Source organism: Coloeus monedula, assembly GCF_965178545.1.
Source record: "Coloeus monedula genome assembly, chromosome: Z".
NCBI lineage: Eukaryota > Metazoa > Chordata > Aves > Passeriformes > Corvidae > Coloeus > Coloeus monedula.
The window spans coordinates 31,522,111-31,547,228 of NC_138822.1; the positions used below are offsets into that span (position 1 = coordinate 31,522,111).

General features: G+C 37.8%; 1 protein-coding gene across 1 annotated transcript in view; it reads left to right on the forward strand.

Annotated features, from left to right (window-relative positions):
- Positions 1–280: 280 nt before the first annotated feature.
- ANKRD31 (ankyrin repeat domain 31) overlaps positions 281–25,118 on the forward strand; it is a gene marked incomplete at both ends in the record, with an annotated part of 61,545 nt that continues 36,707 nt past the window's right edge. The window contains 13 exons of the mRNA XM_082301309.1: positions 281–393; positions 1,082–1,137; positions 2,837–2,916; positions 6,251–6,297; positions 6,958–7,052; positions 8,056–8,096; positions 11,465–12,115; positions 15,285–15,424; positions 15,859–15,986; positions 19,067–19,246; positions 22,138–22,280; positions 22,853–22,997; positions 24,539–24,600. Coding sequence (XP_082157435.1) covers positions 281–393; positions 1,082–1,137; positions 2,837–2,916; positions 6,251–6,297; positions 6,958–7,052; positions 8,056–8,096; positions 11,465–12,115; positions 15,285–15,424; positions 15,859–15,986; positions 19,067–19,246; positions 22,138–22,280; positions 22,853–22,997; positions 24,539–24,600 — 1,881 coding nt within the window. The remainder of the gene's footprint in view (positions 394–1,081; positions 1,138–2,836; positions 2,917–6,250; positions 6,298–6,957; positions 7,053–8,055; positions 8,097–11,464; positions 12,116–15,284; positions 15,425–15,858; positions 15,987–19,066; positions 19,247–22,137; positions 22,281–22,852; positions 22,998–24,538; positions 24,601–25,118) is intronic.

Sequence of the window (25,118 nt, forward strand, 5' to 3'; positions counted from 1 at the left end):
AGACATTGTTTCACAACCCCCTTCTCACTCTCTGTAATTCTCTAGGCAAATGACCGTTTCTGACTCTTGAGATGTCAGCGTCAGAAGCGCACAAATTCGGAGCAGTGAGCCCCATCTGATGACACACAGGACGCTGTTTGTTAGGGCTCTGTGGTCTAGTAAGCGCTGCGAGGCCGGTGCCGCCCGAGGGGCAGCGAGGCGCCGCCACAAGATGGCGGCCGCAGCTGAGGGGGACGGGCCGCCGCCTGAGGAGGTGCCGGGGGAGCGGAGCGGCCGCACCATGGAGCGGCGGGGGAGCGGCGGCAACAGCGACACGGACAGCGACGAGACCGTCGTGGCGGGCTCTGTGGCGGAGAGTGATGTGGAGGAAGAGGAGTTCCGTAGGAGGAGGTGGTAACACGGTGTGGCTGCGAGCGGCACCTGCCCACCTGCCTGTGCGAGGGCGGCGGCTGAGGGGGGCCGCGCCAGAGCTGAAGGGTTTTGTTTTCTCATTCCCCTAGTCCTTTTTTTTTTTTTTCTTTTTTTCTTCCCTCTGTTCAGAGCCATTTTATATGCTCTTCGACCCAGTATTTCTTAGGTCTGCTAATAGCTCCGTTTATTTTCACATACCTTGTGTGCCTTGGAGCCTATGCCTCCGGACCCATCATTTTTTAGTAACATTTTAGTCAGCAGAAGTGAAATGTCCCAGAAAACAACTCAGAGAAAATAAACACTATTAAATACAGTTTGTGCTGACTCTATTTCCCTGCAGCTTTGCCTTGATGTCATTTTCATGATATTATCTCTTTTATCCTTTAAGACATGGCAAAGATTTGAAACCACATGCAGATCTTTATGCTGGCTTTGTGGCACGATAGTTCTTGGAAATACTTAAAGGAGCGATGTGCCTCACTAGGTATGGTTTTCTATGCAGAAAATCACACACATCCCTACGGTTTGGGGGGTTTTTACTGTTTGTGTCAGTGCTCACCCAGGAGTGTCCCCACGGCAGAGGCTGGGATGGGTGCATTCAGATGCCCTTTGAGTTTATAGGACTGTAATGCTTACAACTGCTTAACGACCTTTTATTTGTTTGGCTAAGGTTGGCTTTTCTTAACAAGGACATTGCTTTAACAGCTGAGATAAGTATTAATAAAGGTAGGACAAACTCTTTTTTCAGTCTGTGTTGTTTTTTTCCTTGAACTGTTGCTTTGGATTTTGCCTAAGTCTGTGTTTAAACTTGGGTGTTGCATGAAGTTCATTCTTAGGAACTGTGTGTGCTGTTTTATTACATCCATAATTTTAGCTCATATTTTAAATGATTCTTCAACAGATTTTTAATATCTGATTAGGTTTGCTCATGAGTTCTCTATTCTTCCTGTGTATACTATGACTGAGAACCCCTGGTTTGGGAAGCATTTGAGCTATATTTAAGAATATCCTTTTATTTACATGTATATATTTGTATGTACGTGTTTGAGCAGAATAAAATAAATGGATTCTATAGGCATAAGTCATATGTAACTATAGCTGCTTATGCTATTTTAAAAACCTCTTTTATATTGTTAGTATATCTATTGTCTTTAACATAAAAAGTTTGAGTAGGGATATTTCAGTGCATTATGCTTAGTGTATCATTAAATTACTTTGGGCATAAATGAATGCACACTCATTTAAGGTCTTAAAATATTTGCTAGTAACTCCCATAGAGCAGACTGCACAAGCAAGCATGTTTTAGTTACATAACAGTTTCACAGTACTTCCTTGGCATTTTTATATAATCCATTTGACTTGCATCCTATAGGTTTTATTTCAGCAATGTTTCAGACTGAGTATTCTTTAAGTGACTCATGGTGTTCTTCCACATTTGGTTGTTTTTATCTTTTTGCCAGTTTGAAGATGTGAGAGGACCATAATTTTTTATCAGCCTTCTCTAAGTTAATACGAATCTTATCTTCAGCCCATTGAAATCTGCAGAAGCTCCACTGGTTGTGATTTCCTAATGCTGAACCTTTTATAGTTGCTTAATAGTTTCAAGTGAGGAGAGAAGCATCATCCCATTTTGAACTTCCCCGTGGTTGTCCACTGGAATTAAATCCTCGCAACATTCAACATACATGGTTTGAGCCATGTCTGTTTGACTCTGTTCAGTTTGTGGAATGGGCATTTGTCTGAGAGTTGAATGGGGAGTTTTGTCTCTGCAACTGTAATAGACTGTGGTATTTTTAGCATTCTGCCTGCATCATATTACATTTAGTAAGTTGGAATTAGAATTTCATCATTCATGTTTTCATGCATACTTGTATAGTAATAATTTGGTGATGAGATACATAGCGTAAATACTAATTTGATTAGTGTTTTATTAGTGTCAGTAGCAACACCTTAGTTCTCAAGCACAGGGTCCAACCTTAAGGGTTTCTCTCTTTTTTTTTTTTTTTTTTTTGGAGAGAAGGTCTTCATTTGTGTAGTCATTAAAGAAAATATGCCATCTAGGAGTAGAAGTATATTTTTAGTCATATGGATCTGGTAGGTTACCAAAATAGCAGTTGCTAGTTTAAAAAATAAGAGGACAGACTTAATCTCCAATGCAAATTCAGGGAGGGTCCTGGAACACTAAGTGAAATAAATTTCCACTGCTGGCTGGTTTTATTAATTTCTGTTTCATTCATGTAGTTTCAAAATCTAGTGTGATAGACTGTTTAGCCACTTGAATCCATTGCATATCAGAAGTTTTGATGCATGTAGCTCAGTTACTGAGTTATGTAAAAGGTTACACAATTATGGAAGATTACAAAGAAATTAAGACAATCAAAATTTTAATTACTGGGGATTTTTTTGTTTGTTTTTTTTTTTCTAGGAGCTTTTTCACCAGAAATCTGTTTTACACAGAAATTTAGTGACCCCGCATATTATCATAAGGAGGAACAGGTAAATCCAGTAAGTTCAGCAATGATAATGTCTTCTTTAAGCATATCTAATGAGTAATTATTAATAAACCCACTGGGCCTCCCCTTGATTATGCGCAAAAGAGTCCCATGGCTTACAGCAGAATTGGGTTCCATCTTGTCACCTTTGTAGCACATAGTCCGCAGGAATGTATCAAAGACTCTCCTCTGGTATTTCAAGAGATTATAACCTTTCAAATTTGAGGAACAAGCCCAGGACAAAGAGGAAGAAGTTGTGGAGCACAGACTTTTTAATATATTCCTTTCAGGAGCTGAAGGATAATCATCAGGGTTGACTGTGCCAGAATACGCCCTGGGTTACTCATGATGAGATTAGCTGTGATCCAATGATTGATCAATTGTTTCTTGCAAAAGGAAAGATAATAATCCAAAATGCAGAATAAAATGTCTACTTGCATGATGATGGGGTAATTATTTTACTCTATGGATAATTCTGCATTTCCTAATCTGCTAATTATCGTATCTTTTAATGTATTTACCGTGGTTGGAAGCTAGCCCATAACCTTCTATTCAGTTGAGCAATTAGCTTTCCACCTGCATATGACAGGGTCATGAAACAATTAGAGACAAACAGGTTCTCTGCTTTTAACTGTGACTGTTACACTGACTGGATTCACCAGTCTGAAGCCCACAATATGTGTATCCTTATTCCAGTAAAAGAGAGGTTTTCTAAAAAGAGCTAGACTGCCTCCTATATAACTAAAGGTACACTGAAAAAAGACAGGCTTCCCACTGAAGTGAATGTTTTTACAGCTCATTCTAGAATTGCAAATAAATTTGTCTCAACTGACAGTGTGGGAAACAGTGAACAAAATCCAAAAGATGCTGTTATTTCAAAAACTTCTTTCCATAACTTTATTTTGCTCCTTGCATGTCTGAAGGTTGTCTTGACTGAAGTTTGTCATCATTTTCTAAGGATGGACGGAACGAGAGAAGTGCACATTTGCTCTTTCCTTTCCCCTCTGGGAGATGATCAGACTAACTGTTTCTTAACCTAAGTCTTTGGTTTCATGGTTCTCACCAGATTAGCCAATCCCAAATCTAAGGCCAAATGCCTAGTCCACTAAAGAAAAAGTCAGAAAAGCAAAGAAACCTAGTACTTTTCACCAAATAGTTTGGGCAATTCTTAGTATTTTTTGTTTTGGTGAAACCCATATAGCAAGACACTGGCAGCTTGGTCATGTACAGCTCGGGGACAGTATAAAATGTTAAGTTCTTACTGAATACTCTAAGGAATGGCCATGGCCTGTTGTCTTTGATACCCACACGTGTACATTGCACCAATGTGGTTCTTCAACCACATCAAGAGCTAACATGGAATGTACTTCCATAGAAGCTTTCCTTCTACTCCGTCCTCAGAAATGATCATATATGAATAAAGCATTAAGATGTGATGTGGTATGGTGTTTGTACAGAGTGGATAGCTGTGAATATTTTCAGGAAATGTAACATCTGTTCCAGTTGTTTTAGAGAGTCTTAGCTTTCTTTGTACTTCATATGGGTTGGGGGAGACTTAGGATATGCAGTCCTGTCTTTGATTCCATCATGTAAAAAATTGTAATTAAGAATTTTTCTCTACCAGAGATGCAGTAGACATATATACAGATTTTGTAGGATCCAGGTTCTTTTCAACAAGTCATTTTCGTTAACTGTTAAGATGCTGTTCTATGGCTTGTTCAGACAGGTTTGTCAAGATTTGTTAAGTGAGTGTGTTCTCCTTTTTTATACTTTTTTTGTCTTACAGTGTTTGATGAAGTGCACCAAAAGTTGTTAGGTAATACCTAACAGCTTTTAAGCATTAGTCTTTTTTTGGAAAACATCCAGAGTACCCTCATATAGTTGTCTGTATAAATAAGTTTTCAAGTGAGAAAAATTACTGAGATTTTTGCAGGAATTTCTTCACCAAAAATGAGGGCAGGATGAAAGGCCGTTCCCAGTACTTCAGTCAGTGGCCAGAAATACTGTTTGTGTAACGTATAGGGTTTGAGAAGATCTCTCAACAATATACTGATTTTGCTTAGAACCAAATTTTTTAGCAGACAAAACAGCTTCTTCTGCTGAGTTGTAATGGTAGTTAACTAAAATTTTAAAGCATCTGTCTGAGCAATGCTAGCCAGATAGAGAGGTTTAGTAGTTGTTCGGTTATTCTTCTGACTTTACTTGGTCTCTGGATAATGTTCTGTGTAAATATTTAGGCTGACTCGCCTGAAGGGCCTATTTAAGCAAAATAAATAACTTTCTGCGAACTATCTCATTGCCATGTTTTGGAATTACATCAGTCAATACTTGTTGCACAAACTGAAGAGTCTGTCCTGTTCCAGGGAGCCTTTTAGCAGTCCTTGCTACTGGGCAATCTCCATGTGTTGCTCTTGAAACCATTGTTAAGATGTTTGTTCTTACTGTGTGGCTAGTACCTTGTGTAAGCCAGAGAATCTGTCACTTAGTGTCCACACCAACGTGTTCTTTCTCAGAGTCTTCTAGTGCTGTTAACGTTGTCCACTGTAAGACAATGATTTGTTTAAAATTGCAGCCAGTGTGTGGATAGTTCACCAGTAAAACCCGGTCTTAGCTCATCAGTGAGAGAACCATTCTGCAGTTCACTTGACTATCTTAATCATTCCTAGTTTGCCTTAGACTTTGTATACTGGCTTCTTTTTCCATACTGAAGGAGATCTCTGCGTTATTGACAAAGGCACAAAAAGCACATCCAAGGTCTTTGTAATAAAGAGTTGGAATGTGGCTCCTCCTGTGACATCAGTTCTCTCCTTACCCACCTGCTCTTTCCTGTGTTGGCTTGTGGCAGCCCTGCCACTCAGAACTGGCTTATGTGCAAGTCTTGAAGTTCCTTTAATAGGATATTTACAGGGATATTGAGAGCAGTATACTAAACATCACAGTCTTTGCAACAGCACCGTCTTATTTAATGAAAATAAGTAATTGTTACAAAAAAAGATTAAAACTGTGAGTTGAAATTAAAATACCTTGTGCTTTGGTCCTTTGATGTATAAACATCTTAAGTTTGAAGCAATTGTATCTTACTTTCAACAGTCTGTTTTCTTTGTGGGTGAACATTTTCTTCTATAGTCTTGATTTATTTTTCAACATTTTTGTCAAATAGTCCAAATAAAAAATACATTTAAGCAGAATGCTTTTGTATCTTAGTAGTAGTGTATGTAATGATTGAATCTAAGACTTCCATTTCCCAGCTAAATTACAGAAGGAAGAAGATAAGCCTACAATAAATCTGAGAAAATACATAATTAAGTACTTCGTTTACTAACTTGTTAATTTTTTTCTTTTTTCAGATACTTCAAGAGGCACACATGTCTGACCAGTCTCAGTCTCTATTGAAGTGAGTATAATACATCACACAGGAATTCCAGTCAGGCATAATGTAATTAAATAACTCTGTTGTATATGTACAATATACTTTTAAATGATATTTTATTCCCAGTGTTCTATTGAGAAACAGTTTTCATGTTTACTTAGTGAAGGATCTATATTTATGTCAGCAGTAGTTTGGTGTCTAGTATGGATCAAGCTGTACTTGGATTTATTTTTGTTGATGATATTACCTTAAATGGTTTAAGAACATAACCAACAAGAATAACAGAACTTGGGGAAAACCATTAGACAAATAAACAAAAACTTGTAATAAATAATATTAGGCCTTTTTGTCCTGAAAAAAATGCTATGAAGTCTTTCCAGAATCTAGAAACTATGGAAAGATTTCAGTAGAAGATAGGTTTATAACAGAAATATAGAAAGAAGTAATAAAGGATAGAAAAAGACTTTTTTTTCACTTAGAGAACAAATGTCCAAACATAGCTGGCTCCATGTGGGAAATCCAGAAGTCTTATTGATTGCATGTCCTTGTAAAGAAAAGTATACCTCTAAAATAACTGCAGCTGTTTCCACAGGTAGTGGCCACCTCAAAATACTGTAAAAATTTTTGTAAGATGAGCAAATTGCAATTCCTTAAGAACTTTTTTATTGTATTATTTAATTCTAGGGGTTGGATAAACCATTCATCACCTACTGAAAATATTTCTAAGCCTGGTTTTTCATTAAATTCTGCAGAAGAAGAACAGCAGAATAATTCTATAGGTATGTTGTATTTGTACAAAACTAGGAGTTGCTCTGGCTGTGGCAAAATCATTCGAGAAAATAATTTGAGAAGCTGAAGATGGGTATCCATGTAGGTTTACATAGAATCTGACTATACGTGTTTTTTACAGCAGTTGTTCAGTTTTTGTAGTCATGGACTGCAAATTCTGTTTTTGTAAGTATCTGTTAGAATTGTTTGAAGAAATAACTCTTTCCTCAAGCCAGTGGTATATATCCAGTTTAAAATTATTTCATTGCTGTGGAATTTTCTGGCAAAGGTTACAGGCCACATGGTGCTTAAATGCCTTATGGATGTGTAAGGTAAAAAGGTCGTAGAAGCTTCCTACTTGCTTCTTTCTAACATGTCCAGGAATCAGAGGCATCTGTAAGAGAAGAGAAACAAAAATGCTACTGTTCCCCAGATCTGTATGTCATGTGCTGCTACTCAAGTTGTACTTCCATTCCTCAGTGCTCCCAGACATGCAGGACTGCCCCATCTGTTTTGCTGTCTTGCACTTGAGCTTATTTTTGGTAATCCAACAGTAAAACATTCACTTTATTTCTGATTAGGAAATTGCCAGGGAGTCACATGAATGAAGCAGGGTGATGAGGTCAGGGGTCTGGGATCATCCCTATCCAGAGGCAGTAAGTTACTGGATTGTTTTAGCAGTATTGTCTAACTGCACTGTAATTAGAGAGGGCAGAGGATTGGTCTCATCATGTGAAATGGGTGGCAATTCCACCTGCTGAGAGCTTTGGAAACACAGGACTCTAAACCACAGTGAAGAAATGCGACAAAATAGCTCTGGGATATAATTTGGTGACTAAAAGAGCCTAACTAGAAATTTTATTGTCAGTTCCACTTAGGGAACATGACTATAGTAATTTTTAAGGTTTGAAACTTAAGCCTTAATTAGGAAATGATGCCCTTTTTTTAGAGATTATGAGAACTTTTGGGAGTGGAAAGTAAAATTGAAATATTTGTCTACTCTCCTCAATTTAGATATCAAATTGAATGGATTTCAGAAAGATTCAGAAGAAAAGGTAAGCAAATACATAGCCATTGACACTGACACTGAGCAGATTAGGTGAAAAAACTTTGAAGATAAGGTTTATTTTCTGTTTTTTAGGTAAGAACTGTAGTTGCTAAGCTTGCAGAACACAAGGGTAGAAGCACAGCAGTGAGGTGGGAAAAGACATCATCATGAGACAGAATCTGTAAGGGCTGTTACTTAAGCTAAAGTAATGAAGACACTTAGCAGTTTAAAATGTTTCCCACCAATGAAAGCTATGAGACAGGCATTGCATTTGGAAGGTCTCTGAGGAGGAACAGGTTATCTGTAACTGTCCTTTCATTTGGGAGAGTGTTACTTGTGGCCAGAAATAGGTAGTAGCAGAGTTTCTGCTGTGAAAGACTCTGCTTAATGCAGATATCATATCATTATGACTGTTCCATTTAGTCCCATTGATTTGTACCTACAAATAAAAAGTTAGGATTCCATATAAATCAATTTTACTTGGCTTTTTTCAAGGATCCTGATTGAGGTTTATGTTAGGGAAAAAGCAGTACTTGGTAGAATTCATGAAAGGCAGATTTGAGACCAGTATTGATACCAAAATTGGCCAGAGAGAAACATTCTAACACAGTTTTGAGTATTAGAGAGCAGACATTCTTTACTGCAGCAGTGGTCATTTGGAGGATCTTTCCTCCAGCTGAGTTCCCTGAGCATCCGGTGAACAGAGTATTTATCTTACACACTGATCACGCATTCATTAGCTATCCCCCCTTACTTGATGTGTGTCTATTACTTTATTTTACATAGTTGCACCCCTTATCAGAAGTCCTTACATGTTTTTTTGGAGTCTTCCTTGGTGTTACTCAGTGTCCCGTGTCCTTTTTAGGTGACTGTTCCTTGACCCCTGCTTTTGAGTAGGCACAATATCATTATTTTGCATAACTTTTACTTTGTCAGCCTTGCAGAGCTGAGCTGGCATCCTGCTTGCATTTTGCATGGATTCTGTTTGCCTAAGTTACATCCTTTATCTATTTCTCCAAGGCTGTGCTGTTCTATTCTACTGTCCTTATCAGAGTAAAATGTGTTTCTATTCTACTGTCCTTCTTGTCCACGTCTTCCAGCAAATACGAGCAATGACAAGGTCAAGTATTCCATCTCAGAACAAAGAGAAAAAATGAAATCTCCAAGGATATTCTTTTCTGAAAAATATACAACTATTAATATAAAACTATAAGTTTATTAAATGAAACATTCTCACTGTACAGACTTAGTCCAATAGAACAAACTCTAAAACAGAGCCTTGAAACACAGATTGCCTATTATTAATAGCTTCTGGAGAATAGGTGGATTGAATGCATTGAGAGTATCTCCAGAGAGGATATTTTAGGAGCCTGGAGTAAGAAGGCTGGAAATAATCACTGCAGTGAATTTTACTTTTGGTTATTGGCTGATGTTGGCACTAGCAAGATCTGAGTCTTGCAGAAGGATCTTTAGTGAGATGAATCAATGGCCATCACAGGCTTCCATGTACTGATTTGAAGCAAGATCAGGACAGAGACACACCTTGACAATCAGCAGTGAGTCAGTGAATATCTTAGTTTTGTGTATCCCTGAAAATACGAAATAAATCTATAAATTATCTATGCATAGAATTCTGACACCACACAGTTAGTCTTGCTGAGTTTTCTTGGTTTTGATGGCGTAGCAGCACTGATTTCTGTTGTGGTTAGTCTGTCAATAGTGGGACCCGTACTGTTCAGTGTCTTCATTAGTGGCCTGGAAAATGGAACAGACTGCACCCTCAGCAAGTTCAGAGGTGGTACTGGGAGGAATGACTGATAGACCAGATGGCTGTGTATTGTCATTCATAGGGACCTGAACAGATTGGAAAACCGGGTGAAGATGAAATTTATCAAGGGAAAGTGCAAAGTTCTACATCTGGGGAGAAGTAAGCTCAGGCACCAGTACGGCTTGAGACTAGCTGACAGGAATATGGTTCTGCCCGAGAAGGACTTTGGAATCCTGGTGGACCCTCTGCTCTGCTCTTGTGAGACTCCACCTGGACTACTGTGTCTGGAGTTTTGTGAAAATGTCACATTTAAGGGTTGAATTTCAGTTGACGCTGGGGTTTTTAGGATTTTGGAAAATTTCACCGCCCTTCAACAAACGCACTGAGCATTTTTCTTGGGAAATTTGTAATACATACACATGCTGTTTATACCATAGTTCTTCAAGCAGACAAAGTTACGTCAGTGGAGTTGGTTTTTTTCCCCCAGTTGTTTAAGGTCTGGATGAATTAGCGAAGTGGTGTAAAAATAAAGTGTAATTCAATAGAGCAAAGTAAGAAGTAGACAGTACTTAGAAACAACTTGATGTGCATGTAAAAGATAGGAAATAGCTGGTGGAGGGATAATTTTTCAACAAAGAATCAGGGATTTATACTGGCTTGAAAACTGAATGTGAGTCTATGCTGTCAGATTTCTGCCCTTTCTGCCTCCCTGTGTGTGAGCTTTATCTAAATCATGTCACCAGTGATTAAAGGTTTCTTGCATTGCCCAGTATTGCCACTTGCTGGCAGCAAGAGTCTAAGAATGCATTGAAAGAGATTTTCTTAGATCCAGTATTTCTAAGTACAAGCATTATTATATACAGATGTTATATAGAAAGAAAATATGGTTTAGGTCTGTAGAGCCATCATATTTTTTTCTGCAGAGCATTTAAAACAGGGATAGGTAAAAAAATGGAAGAGCTATTTCTTCATGTAAGAATGGGTGCATCTGTTGAATGTAGCTCAAAGGGATTAGAAAAACAGTAGCAATGTTACTTTTCCAAGAACAATTACGATTTCGTGTTCTGTACTCAGTGTGAAAACCACACCATGCAAACTTTTCAAAATCCTCAGGTTTTGAACTGAAGTTTGTGAGATGCAAATCCTCCATACCTATATTGGATTCACATAAACACATAATCAAAACTCCTATATTATGTTTTACTAACAAGGTATTTTAAGTTATTGTGACTGTGTTAACTTTCATTATTTCTATGTGACAGCAACTTTTAATGACTTTTTTTTAAAGCCTTGTAAAATCCTCAGGCTATTGTCAATGGCATAATATCTTTGACTAGAACAGATTTAGTCTCTTTTGCTTGGATTTTCACTGCTATAGAAGTCAACAGCTGAGGTTGAAACTTCTTTTGAAACTGAGAGCTCAGTCTAACTCTTGTTAATAGATTGTATGAAGGAAGGCTTTGAGTCTTGTAGATTTTGCAAAAATTGATAATAAATGTACACACATATCTGGAAAGAGAGGTGACTTCTAAAGTGAATGTTAGTTAAATGCTTTTTAGAAAGAATTGCTTCATTCCTTTTTGTAAACTTTTTTATTTAATTTTTAGATATCACAAAAATTAAGTAATGAAGATTGCAGCCTCTGTCTAGATGCTCCTGTTGAAGACATAGTGACAGTTCTAAAGGAACAGATACCAGAAGATACATTTCCACATGTTTTAGATAATTGCCGCAGAACCTGCATGACCATTATTGGCACAGATAACACAGTAAAAGAGCATTCCCTTAATAATGATACAGATCTTTCACTGTCATCCCCAGGGAAGATTTTCATGGACGTACTCACTGAACAGAATATAGAGACTAGTGAAGTTGACATCAGTGATTTGTTGAGATACCCTAGTGATTCTGAGAGTCTTAAAGTTAAAAACCCATTGCCTGACAAGTTAGAGTGTCAGGATCATGACTATTCCATCAACCCATCAGCATCTGAGAGCAGTGATGCCCTGCCAGTAGAGCTTGTGGCACCTCTGAATGGCTTGTCAGGATCAATGGTACAGGCTGCCACTCCTGCAGTGCCAAATGAGGGACAGTTTAACGCCAAGGAAGAGCAGGTAAATTCAGAACCCAGTGTTCTGCAGCTAGATGATGACTGTACGCAAATAATAAACATGATGGAGCCTCAAATTGCTACAATTCAGATGGAAGAAATAAATGCCTTCACAGGATCTAACTTACAGAGCACAACGAATCAGCAAGTATACCCACACTTTAATTCATATTTGAAATTTTATGTTTATCATAAAGTATTATGTAGTATATATAAAGTAGCCAAATTACTTGAAGATGGGAATCTTAGTAAAGAATAAACTAGCATCAGTAATTTGCATGTTTAAATAATTTCAGTTGTTTTTGTTTTAAAAGTCGGGTACTGTATTTCCTGTTTGGATGTATCCATGTTATGAAAATAGCTGAGCTTGCTGGGATGGGAAATCCTAGTAAAATTAATTTATTCACTGATGTAGAAACCTAGAATTACCATGGGAGTTTTAAAAACTTCTGGACCCCCTCTATGTCTTCTGTGTCTCATGTTCTCTCCAAAACACTATTCTGTTATTTCATTGTAGCATACCAGCATTAACCAGCCAATTCCAGTTCCAGGTTCCTACTGTGTCCTGTTCCGGTTTTGATCCAGGAAATAGTGTGCTATTTTCTTTTGTCACAGTCCTCACTGCTGTAACATGTAAATGCTTTGCAAGTATTACAAAATAGATAACAGCTATGTCTTTTCTGTAGACTAGGAAGACTATTCAATGAGGATTTTTTACACATGTATTTAGAAGTGTATTTATTGTACTTAGTTCTGCCTGTGCGAGACATACTGAAAAAACTGAGGCATCTGTTTATGTTCCTGTCCTCCCCTGAAGATGGTATGTATGGATACAGCATGTGATCCTTCTTGTTACTTCGTGTGCTGTGAAGGTGTTCTGTAACGGGTCATTTCTATTCAATTACACCAATGCAAAAATACAGAGAGGAGCATGAAAGGACAGCCATAATCTCTTTTTGTTTAGATTATAAGGGAAAGAGAAGGACAGATAGGAGACATCAGTTTATGCTGCAGAGTATATTAAGCATCTCTTGTAAACCTGTAACCTGATTCTCTGCTCTGTTTTGTCTTTGAATAATCTGGAGCTGCAAATCAATGATCAGTCATATAAAGCTGACTATTTCAGTGGTTTTACAACTGCTTTACATCCCCACAATGGCATAAAGCATCCAAAAACTATAGGTTAATTCTGTCTTTTCCTAGTAGTATTAATTGAATACTACTATCAGTGTGTACTTAAATGTGCCACAAAGATGGCTAATTTCAATGTGCTGTAGGCCAACTGTCTCACAACCACAGCACTTTACAAAGCTCTTGTAGTGAAGAAATTTGTAGCACAGCTGCGTGAAGATTCATGTCTAGATTTACTCAAAATTGCAGTTAAAATTGTGAAGCAGATTCTTGTGGAAGTGGAGATCTCTAACCTCTTGTCAAATAATAATCAACTTCAGCTTTTCTTTATGCCTTTATCTGGTGTTCTGGAAGGCAGAAAGTAAGGAGACAATTGACTGAGGAAAAAAATCCCAGTTAATTTGTTAGTAACTGTTGAAGTTAACTGTAGTCTTTTCTCACCCTTCTTTCTTCAGAGTATTTTTGTGGTGAAGCAAGTATCCAAAAGAGGAGAGCCTGTACTGAGTTGTAGAGGCAATCAGGATGTTGAATATCCCATATATTTTAGTATATGGTCTCTTACAAAGCAAGTGTGGGGTTTTTTTCTTTGAAATGTTTTCTTCTCCTTCTCTAACCCTGTTCCCATCACAGGTGTGGATCCATGGAAAGTATTGCTATGATAGTTTTCTAAGCTAATGTATTTGATTTTCCCCAGCTGCCATAGGATCATTAAGGTTGGAAAAGACCTCTGGGATCATTGAGTCCAATTGTCCAACCAAGAGCCACTGTATTTACCACTTAGCTGTGTCCCCAAGTGCCACATCCTCATGTCTTTTGAACACTTCCAGGGATGGTGATTCCACCACTTCCCTATTCAGCCTGTTCCAGTGCCTGGCCACACTTCCAATGAAAAAATTTTTCCTCGTACCCAATCTAAACCTTCTCTGGCACAGCTGGAGGCCACTTACCCTTGATCTATTGCTTTTCACCTGGAAGAAGAGACCAGCCCCAACCTCACTACAAACTCTTTTCAAGTAGTTGTAGAGAGCAATAAGGGCACTGCTGAGACTTCTTTTCCTCAGGCTAAACAACCCCAGATCCCATGTTAACATGCATTGTCTCTTGACCCAGGGGGATCACTTCTAAGAAGGCAATTCCCCTCTTCAGTAACCTCTCTGCTAAATATGTCAATTAAAAAGATTAATCAGCACATTCTCCATTTCTATTTGTATCCCAAGAAAGGACTAACCAGTTCTCCCCCATCATTGTGAAAGAATTTCTATGCATGTGTGCTGAGGATGTGTCCTAAAAGCTTTCAGCATTATTCAGTTATGTAATAAACTAATGAGTACCCAGATTTCAGGAGCTTGAGAGACACATAGCAGCATGTCACACTCACATGGCTAAAACAGTGAATAAACTCAAGTAAGTCAAATTAACTTCCATGTGGTGACCTGTCTTTAGGGTGGGATTAGAGGTAAGTCTTTGGTGTACATGAGTCATTTAGGTTCCCCTTTGCACAGCACAGGATGAGGTGAATCACTATAATCTCAGAGTAGCTCTTCCTCTTTACAAGTGGTGGAGTAATGAGGATGCCTAGTGTCATCTGCATGGCTGGCTTTTAGAAGGTTGAAGGTAAGTGAACTGACTCTCATCTGTAGTGGCTGCAGCTCAGGGATGGTATGTCTTTAGAAATAACTGCTCAGCTGGGAGCTGCTGAACGTCAGGTGAAACATAGATCTCAGCTTGTGTAAATTTTTAGGCTTCTGCAACAGTGACATGGGATGGGCTATTTTAAGACATCTCAAGCAGCATCTTGTTTTTTAGGACAGGAGCTCATGTCCATAGGAAACTAAAATTAATCTATTGTCATTTCAAATGTCCAATCAAATAACTTTCAGATAGAACAGCTTTTGTTTGCTGTCATCCAGCCTAGATTTATGTTTTAAGTTGTGATTTTTGAGTAGCCTAATTCAGCTAATTCTGCCAGGAGCACATTGCATGGCATACTACTTCAGGATTGCCTCTCCTATGGCAGTGTCTGTCTTTCATATCTGTAGAATTCCAGTTATTCACTTAAGCAACCCCTTAATTCTCTGTGAGCACATACAATTTAAAAAAGAGTGTTCTTGGAGCTCTTTTATATACAGCCTTTGTTTTATCTTCATGCGTACCAGTTGCTTCTGATATTTCTTTTTTTGTCACAGCCTGTGGGTGGTCAGCAGGGAGAGAAAGAAGTAATGTCAGTTTACTTGGATGCCACCTTTAGTGAAAAGCAAACTGGTGAGGGACATTCACATTCAGTGAAGTCTGCAGCGTGTGTAGAAACAGCCCAAACAACACCAAGGTAAGTGAGACCTCCTCAGGAAAGTACAGAGATTGTTTCTTCTCACCACCAAATACTAGAAGAGACAGCAGGGAATGGTTCACAGCAGCAGTATAACAAGAAACAAACCTAAGTATTTTGAGTATGAGAAATTATGCATAATAATTATTAAATTTTTTATATATTAATGTAATAGATGTGATGCATGTGGAGTACTCATTTGTCATGTGAATGACTTTAAATGATCAAAGGTAAAGGTTTTACCTGCTATTTACAGATCTGGGAGTTAGTTTCTCTCCTGATTTACTCCTTATTTAGTACTACCTAAATTAGCCTATGTGCTTGCCTGCTATGAGGGTTCGTTTTGAAATCAAATGCATTCATATTCTTAGCTCTACTGAAAACATTGATTTATATAGAGAATTTTTGTTGATTCTAAGCTAATCTCTTATCAGTAAAATTCAGAAATCTACTTCTGAAGACAAGCAGGACCTAGAAACCATCATATGGCAAGAAATAATTCTGAATGAGTATGCAGAAGCTAATCAGAGGAGAAGGAGTAAGAGAATCGACAACAAACGGAGTAAGATACTATGTGCTGTTATCATACAGATTATTATTTGAACAACTATACTGAATCAAATATAATTCATAATTTTTCCAATAAACCGTAGCATGGTTTTCTTTTAAAAATATTGTATAAACATTCATTTTAATAATTAAAGTTATTGATAATTTCCCTTCTTCTGAAAACCCTTATATTAGCAACCTAACAGTTAACTTGTTTGCATAAGTTCCTTAAGAATAATGAGATTTTTTTCAGGATGCGATTCTTATTGCAGTGTTTTGTATGAAAAAAATATGGTGTGTTCTGAAAAGGAGAAATGTTTTTTTTTGCAGAATGAAAAGGTAGATCCTAAGCTACATCTATATATCCTTCTGCCATTTAGTATTGTGAGTGCAACATCATTGTCAGAGCATCTGTGCCATCCTCAAGAACTGACCTATACAAAACAGTTTATTCTATTTTGAATGCCTGCTGTTGTTACCCTATCTACAGGATTATAGGGCCTTTACTACCACAGTTGCAGAGCACTCTTTTGAAGTATTTTTATTTGCAATGCGGTTTGTTAGAGAGAAAGATTGCTATTTTTCATCCTTTGAAGGTACATGCAGAGAGATTCTTGACCTTGCAGAGGAATTTTGTGGGAGAATAAAGAATTTCCTGACTTATATGTTCACTCCAGCACCTTTAAGATTGGGTCTTATCTGTTGGGTTTTTTTTGTTCAAGTCCACTCGGATAGAGTTTTTCCATTTACCTACAATCATTTAAACGTCTTACAAAGCTTGTAAGTATTTGAATTGTAACTTCAATTGTAGCTACATGATAGGGCTGAAAAAACATGAAGAAGTCCACCTCCAATTAACAGAATTTAGTTCTCTTTGTAGGATTTTAATAATTCACGGTAGAAGCACCATTTTGATGAGATTTAAAGCTGAATGACTAACTGCTCATCTATTTTAAATTGACTTGCTAGTTTCCACTCAATAAACAAGTTACTGATTCTTTAGTATGCTTTCTGCAGAAAGAGTTTAATTGCCTATAGAGGTAGCTTCATGTTAAACCAATCTAGCAAGCTTACGTCCCTTTCACATCAGACCTATCAAGAGCCCATTGGTCATCTTAGTTTGGTAATTCAGTCTAAAAGCAGCACCATGATAAGCTTTGGTTTGGGTCTGCGTACGTCACTTGTTTTGCACAAGGTCAGGCACATGGAAAGTTCTAGGGAAGGCAAGTGGAAGTGATGGGAAATAGATCCCTTCAAGGAAGATTTTAATGAGGTAAAGTGTAACATAGAACTGCACATTGTTTTGTTTGTGTCTGTGCAAGTCTAATCCCTCCTGAACTGCTTGGCTGGTTTAGATCAGTTCTGACTAGTGACTGCATGTCTTAAATGATTGATGTCTTGCAAGGCTGGACAGGTAAAGGAGAGGGACTGTGTGCTTAGCTGAGGGAAACCCCTATCTATTAGATTGTAAAAATCTACACAGAGTCAAGAATTTAAGAATGTTTGGAATTAGTCCGAGCTCACAGTGTATAGCAATGTGCAAAACATCAAGCTGTGTGAGTTACAGCTCTAGAAGAGCTATGGGTTTTAAGGTCTATTTCTGGTGATGCTGAATTGATTTTTGCCTTTTTTGCTTTTATGTATTCTCTATATTCTTCACACATGTATTTGTAGCTCTTTAGCCCATTATTGTATTTGTAGTTAGCCCCAGTGCTTTTCCCTACCTTTTGCCTACCCCGATAGGCAGAAAGACAAAACACATTCCAGAGGCTCCAAGCTGGGGGTCCAAGGCCCCTATCCTATCTCGGTTCTTCCTGGGAGCCAAGGTTGAAACCAGCTCTTCAAAACACATTTTCATAAACGAAGTTTAGTTCCTATCTAAGGGGAGAGGATTTAGTAAAGGATTGAACCAGGGGGGAATTACCTCACCACTTATGTCTCTAAATGGGGATTTTTGTCAGTTATGCTAATTTGCTAAACTTATAAAACAGTATTCACCCCATGCAGGGGGCAGCATTTTCCATATCTGCCCCTGGAAGCCTCCAATAAAGGCCAGCCTTTATATTACCTCCTGTACTAATATTATCTCAAAAGTGTGTTTTTTCATTTCTAGGTTCTTTAAGGCATCACTGGCACCGGGGTGGAGTTTTAGAGCCAATGGGGCATATCTGCTACAGCTTCTGGAGAGGAGCAATGTAAAACAGCCTGCTGTCCTAAGAGTTTTCATTAGTAGATGAATTAATGGCCTAGGCCTGCACTATGTTTATCTGCAGGTGGTTCTCCTGTTCTTTCCTTCTTCCCGTCTTTCTTCCCTCCTTGTTTTTTGTCAGAGGCAGTAGCCAGGATGCTCTTCTCCACAGTTTTAAGGGATGCTGGAATGGCACTGCTGGTGAAGTACAGGACCGCTCATCTATGTACTGGATTTAGTTTCAGCCAAGCTGAAAACTGATGACTGCATAATGGGAGATAGTGTTTGTTTTGTAAAACACTAAACTAAACATTAAAAACAGTCTCTTAAATTTTTTTTTTTTTACATTTAGACCTCATATTCACTCTTTACAGAAATGACTGAGCTGGTTGTGAAGTAATGAGAAAAGATAACCTGAGGGAGTTAATTTCAATCACTTGCTCACAAACCAGAGGTTTTAAAAAACAGATGAGTGAAAAAGAATGGTAGATAAATTTGACTTTTAAGAAAAGTTAAATTATTGAATTACTGACTAGTTATTGAAATGATCACCTTATAATGATTTGTATGCGGAATAGTGGTTTTATCATCCATTGGTAAGCAATACACTTTGCAAAAATGTCACTAGAAAGGAAGAAGCCTGAAGTTAAAACACTTCTACATAGTCATATTTCTGTGTGTTGAATTTCAATTGGAGTTTTGTTATGAAATGCACTATGACATCTTTTATTAAATGATGTTATTATTCAATTTGTGATGTGTTTTTTGAGATTTTCATTTTTACTAGATTGAATGAACATTTGTTTCTTCAGAAAGCTTATTTACTAACTGTAATATAAAGTGAAGCCAAGAGAAAAGAGAAAAGATATTTTTCTGTGCAACTGATCTTTTGCATTATTTTTCAGAACGAGAAGCCTTTGGTAGGAATTCTGTAAATCCAACTCGCCCCCTTTCACTTTCAACAATCCACAGGAGGAATGCGTATGGTGAGAACTTACTGCATAGAGCTGTTATTCACCAGGACATAGATCTTGTACGTAGGATAATAAAAGCCGGTGGAAAAGTAAATGCTCAGGATTATGCTGGTAAGTTGCAGTTGTACTAAAATACTCTTTTCAATACAAGTACCTGCCTATAACTAATAAAACCATATGTTACAAGTTTGTGCAGTGGGCAAGGTTGTAGGTTTGTGACTGGTCAATTGGTTATTGAACTTTTATTGGTTTAACTTAGTACTTGTTCATGGAAAAACAGGTAGATCTAGTTACAAAAGTATACAAGAAAAGAAAATTTTGAGGGAAAAGTAAGCACTTAAAAAAGTTACAGACTGATGCAATTAGGTTTACATAGCCTTAATTCAATGATTCCATGCATGCTTATAACAAAACAGTCCCTAATTAAATAATCAACTTCATAGGTTTTAAAGTTGGGGTCCATTCATTGTCCATTTCAGTGGCTAACTTGAGACATCAAGATGTAGATTTTCCAGTTTAATTTTTCAGGAACTTTTGATTTCACCCTTTACATCTTGAGTGAAGTTGAGCACTGTTTTAAATTTTTAAAGTTGTGATTACTTGGTATTTTCCATTTTTTCTTCGTCTTGGGCAGGGAAAAAAAAATCTCGACAAATAGCAGCCAGCTATTTGATTCAAGAAATTTACCTTACTCACTTTTGAGGGTGATACTCTGTGCCAAAGACTTCACCTTAATTATTACTTGGTTGTTTCAAATATAAGATTATTCCTAATCTGCACTTCCCTGTCTCATCCGTTAGTCTCTGAAAAATTCCTGTAACAAGGAGTTTGCAGACTCTTCTGCTAGAAAACTTCATTCTTACAGTCTTTCCATATTGTGCTAGCAGCTAGGATTTCACAACTGTCCTGCGGGAAAGAAAAAACCACATGTTCTGCAGTTACAGGCTATTGCATAATGCAAGCACATAACAGACCAAAAATAAGGTTGAAATTCTCTGTATTCTGGGATATATTGAGAGGTAGATGGGGTGTGGCAAACCTCAGACTTTTACAGAACAGGCATTTGAGCTAACAGAGTGACTTGTAATATTCTAACTTGTGCTAGAGGCAGATGAGAAAATATTTTGTTGGTGGGGTTCAAAGCCCTCTGTTGACAACTGAGAAGTGCTGATAGTGTGGGTTCAGCTGCAGCCACAGTAGGCGAGTGTACTAAAGTGCACTGGTTTTAGAGTTTGATGTCACAGCTGCTTCCTTTTCCTGCCTTTGCATATTTTGCTAGGCCACCATTTCTTCATCCCCCAGACTCTGGCTGCTGGTTTTTTTGGTGCAAAAGGAGCAGAGCTGCACGAAATATCTTTTAATTATACTTCCTGAAGAGATGAGAGGTTGACCTGGCCCTGCTTCCTTTGTTTTCCATGAGGCAGGTGTAATCAGAAAAAAGTAGACTTACCAGGCTTATGTCCTTTTGACATGCACTTTCATCTTGGTCTCTTTAAATCATTGTTCTGAATATTATATTCTGCCTCTGTGTCTGTTCTCCTCCTTTAAAGCTTCCCCCCAGTGATTATCCATATCTTAGTCTAGTATTTTTTCCTTATTCCTATGCTCTGGTACTCTGCTCAGTGCCTAACTGAATTATTGAGATCTTCCTTTGTTTGTTTTGGTTTGGTTTGGTTTGGTTTTTTTTCTCCTTTGTATTTCCTGGACATCAGCGTGTAGGATATGGACAGCATATTAGAGATACTGTCTTGTGCTCTAAGTTTGGGTCTTGACTCACAGTATCCCAAGGGATCTGAGAAACAGTTGCAGTGAGACTTGTGTTTCTCCTTGATTTGGAGCCTTCACAGTGTCCTTGCATGCTCATGTTGGTAATCTCTAGTGATTATTAATTGAATGTGTTGCAGGTGCAGTTTTTCTGGGTCTTATTATTATATCAGGTAGAGCATACTTTTTACTGAGGGAGAAATTAGTACATCCCCTAAATGACAACTTTTATTATCTCCTTAACAGATTTCATAATAAACCTAGTTACTAGGAATAAACAATATTCAGGATTAGGCTATGTATAAAAGAGCCTCAAGAGTTTCTCTCTCTAGTGAAATTAAGATAATTTTGCATAATGGGACTGAAACAATCTTATTAAGCCTTATTAATTCACCTATTTCTTATGTGAATTAGGCCCTGACAACCTTTTGATAATGGAAAATTGTTGAAGAGTGACACTATCCATGAAAGTGATCTTCTGGAGGGCATGTTAGTTTCAGAGCTGGAAAATAATAAGTGGAAAATCGTCTGTGTTTTTCCCTTATGTCTCTCACCCTGCATATTTAAGGACCTGATGCATGGCTATGCTAAACCCAGTTCAAAGACTTATATTCCATATTTTTCCTAAACAGGTCCTTCGTGGAGTAGAATTCATGTCATATCTTGTCATACAGGTTTTTTCCATATACCTGGGAGTGAATATGGAATTTCACTAGGGATTTTTCATCTATTTGAATGCTCAAACCATTCTTGGATAGTCCTAAAAATGTTTTTGTTTGGTAGTAAATAATTCATGTCTTTATTTTTGTCACTTCTTTCTTACTTACACTTCTTTCATGGCTATACTTTCTTCAGTATAGCCATGAAAATAAAAGAGTGCTGTGAAAAATTAACTTGTCCTTAAAACAGCATATATGTTTTACTCCAGGAGAAATTACTAAAATATGGGATGAATAATTTTTAATCTCTCCTTTCATAACAGAACTATCAAATCTAAAACTAATACTGTTACACCAGCATCTACTTCCTCAGTAGGTGTGAATTTTGTCAAAAGCATGAGGTCTCCCAACCCTTGTGATATTTTCATAAACATTTCTTCATACATCTTACTGGAACGCATCAGTTTTTACTATTTCAATATACTCTGTGAAGTCTTTATCAGAGACAACCTAAAAATGACATAAATTTTTAGAAATTTTTTCACCCAAATGTGAAATACATGTTTTTCTTTTTCGTAGGCTTGACTGCGCTACATATAGCAAGCGTGGAAGGCTTTTATGGGATAGCAAATCTGCTTTTGAAAGCAGGAGCTGATGTTAATGCTACACAAAGGGAACAAATAACACCTTTGCAAGATGCAGTTAAAGAAGGTCATTATGAGGTATATTCCAAATTGAACACAAAATATGATTTAGGAATAGAAATTATTGTACTTGAGTCCAAAAGGTCACATAATGTTTTTGTATGGGGCTGGTCTTTTTAGATTATAGGTAAATTCAGGAGCTTGCAAGTAACTCCTCCCTGCCTGATTTCTATTCAAACCACTCCATGCTTAACAAGATTCCCTTGCAGTCACAGGAGTCACAATACACACATCTAGAGCACAATTTATTTTCTCCTAAAGTAGATATCCTAAATGTATAAGCTGATCCAAACCCTAAAATCACCTGTTATTTTCTGCCAGTTAAGAGCTATGGAGGATGAATCCTACCCTGTGTTTTGGGAGACCTTATCTTAATGGCATCAGATTAATAACTGGAACAATTTATAATAATAAAAATAATAAGACTATAGGATAATGATGCATCTAGGGGAATGCTTGGTGTTTATGAACTAGAATAAAGAGGGATGTGTTTTTAGTTGCTCATGTTGTCAAGTAAAAGAGAGAGAATCCATAAGGATTATGAAAAATACTGTCAGAACAGAAATGATCTGAAAAACTTACTCTTCTAGATGGCGAACTTATTACTTTGGTATGGAGCTGATCCCTTATTAAAAAACCAGGTGGGAAGGTGTGCATTAGAAGAAACTTCTGACCCATCTATGAGGAAACTTCTTAAAAGTTATGTAGCAAAATCCAGAAGATATTCAGTAGCAGGTAGGAAAGAATTATTCTGACATATCGTCACCAGTAAATGGAGAAACTTAGAATATCTACTGAACTGTATTTGCTTAATTACTTCTAGTAACTCTGTGGCCTTCACTGTCTCATGCTAGAGTTACCAGTGAGCACTCCTTACCCTCCGCAGTTGCTGTACATTGACAAAGTATAAAAGATGGTGAGGTCCAGCTGTTTCTTGGGCTGGGGTTACCTTTAAATTTGAAATGAAGATGTGAAACACAATAGTTGTCTATCTAAATGGAAGATGCAGCATTTCTTGACTTGCTGATGCATGAGGTATGGTTTAGAGGTAGGGATAAAATTTGGTTTAAATTGGCATAAAATCTGAATTTTGAAGGATCCGTAAGATAAGAAATGGGAAACTAGGATTAGATCTAGATCTTAGGGGTTGCCAAGCCTTAACTGCTGTTACGGCTGGGTACAGGAAAATTTTACGGTAGGTAACAACCAGTGAGTTTGTAAGGAGACAGTTGGATTAGAGCTAGTGATTGGCTAAGGAGAGAGTTGGGTGTTGTACAGTCTTGCGAACTAAGTTGTGAAGAAAGTTTGGAGGAGGCTGTTTGATCAGAAGCAGGTACAAGATAAACCTTGATTAGAGCAAGGATTAAGACTATGGACACCCATGAGCCAGTGTGGGCAGTAGTATGTTTAAGTCAGAAGGAGTCCCAATCCCATAGACTATTATCCATTACTGTTTTTCCACATGGATGGCAATAAAGCTGTAACATTAAGTCCAGGGATAATCAAAAGAGACTTCAAAGCCTCAGGATAGTTGATAAGGGAATCTGGTAGACAGGCAGTTTTTTCCTCTCTTCTTCCACTTGTGAGCAGGGCTGTTGGAAGAAGCAGAAAAACCCAGTCTATTAATACATGACTCCATAGCTAATGTCACTGCCAAAATTCTGGGCGTTTCAGTAAAGGCATGGTCTGGATGTCACCAGGCCTTCTGGCATCAGATGGCATTCACCTTTCTCAGAGAAGGAAGAGGGTCTTTGCTCATAAGCTGGCAGGGCTCGTGGACAGAGCTCAAAACTAGACTTGAAGGGAGACTGGGATAATACAAGACTTCCCCATGAGAAGCTATCAGGTGACATGAAGATTAGATGGATGGGGTGCTAGTGAGGGCTCTCAGCCTGCTGCTCTGAGATTCCTTAGGTATCCTGAAGCACTAAGTCTTACAGAGAGAAGCCAGGGATTACACTAAGTTTCAAAAAGAATTGCTCAGGTCACTAATCATCAAGAAAATTTGGAAGTATGTGCCAGTCTTTACTCTCACCAAAGCTGGTTTCAACAAGAGGCTATTTGCAACCAAGATTAGACTACAAAATTTGATAAATATTTTATATATTGATATGTTTTAGATTCCAATAAAACCCTTAAGGGCTTGATTTTTCTTGAAAGATAAATATCCTAAGTAATGTACATGCAATATTGTAGACATATGATCATATCTGTGCAAAGTAAATTATGATCTCTTTTCAATTCTGGTTTCTTTCGGTCTTTGATTTTAATATCAGGTGGAGATGATTCAAAGAATATATTAAATACTCAGTGTATAGAAGATGCAAGCCAGCACCAGGTACTTCTTTACAAAGAATTCTAACTTCATGGTGAACAGTTGCGGGCTTAATGACAGTGTTCAGTAAACTAAAGCAGAGACTGTTTCTGAAGTATGTTTCAATACCAGCACACAATGTGCTGGAGACATCCAGCAGGGACTGAGAGTGATAGTCAATGTTATGCTCATCCTTACTAGTGCTTGGGATAAAGGTACAGCCACATGAAGATGGAGGGCAGAGGCAATCAGCTGTGTCTCATGGATGGTGGTTCTTGCTGTTTTTGCAAGTGCTGCAGAGCTAATTTACAGAAAGCATGGTACTGCAGTGCCTGTTTGTGCTTGCAGAAACCTGACTGAAACTGCCATTTGTTGCCTGGCTTGTAGCAGTAGGATAGTTATGTCTTGCCTCTGTGTCGAGTAAGTTGTGTTGGGTTTTGAGAGGAAAGGGTTGGGAAGACACTGACTTGCACAGAGGTTGCATAGTTATGCTGTGAGATCTCAGTAGGATGAGGGAGCTGGTGCCTCATGAAGACAAGACA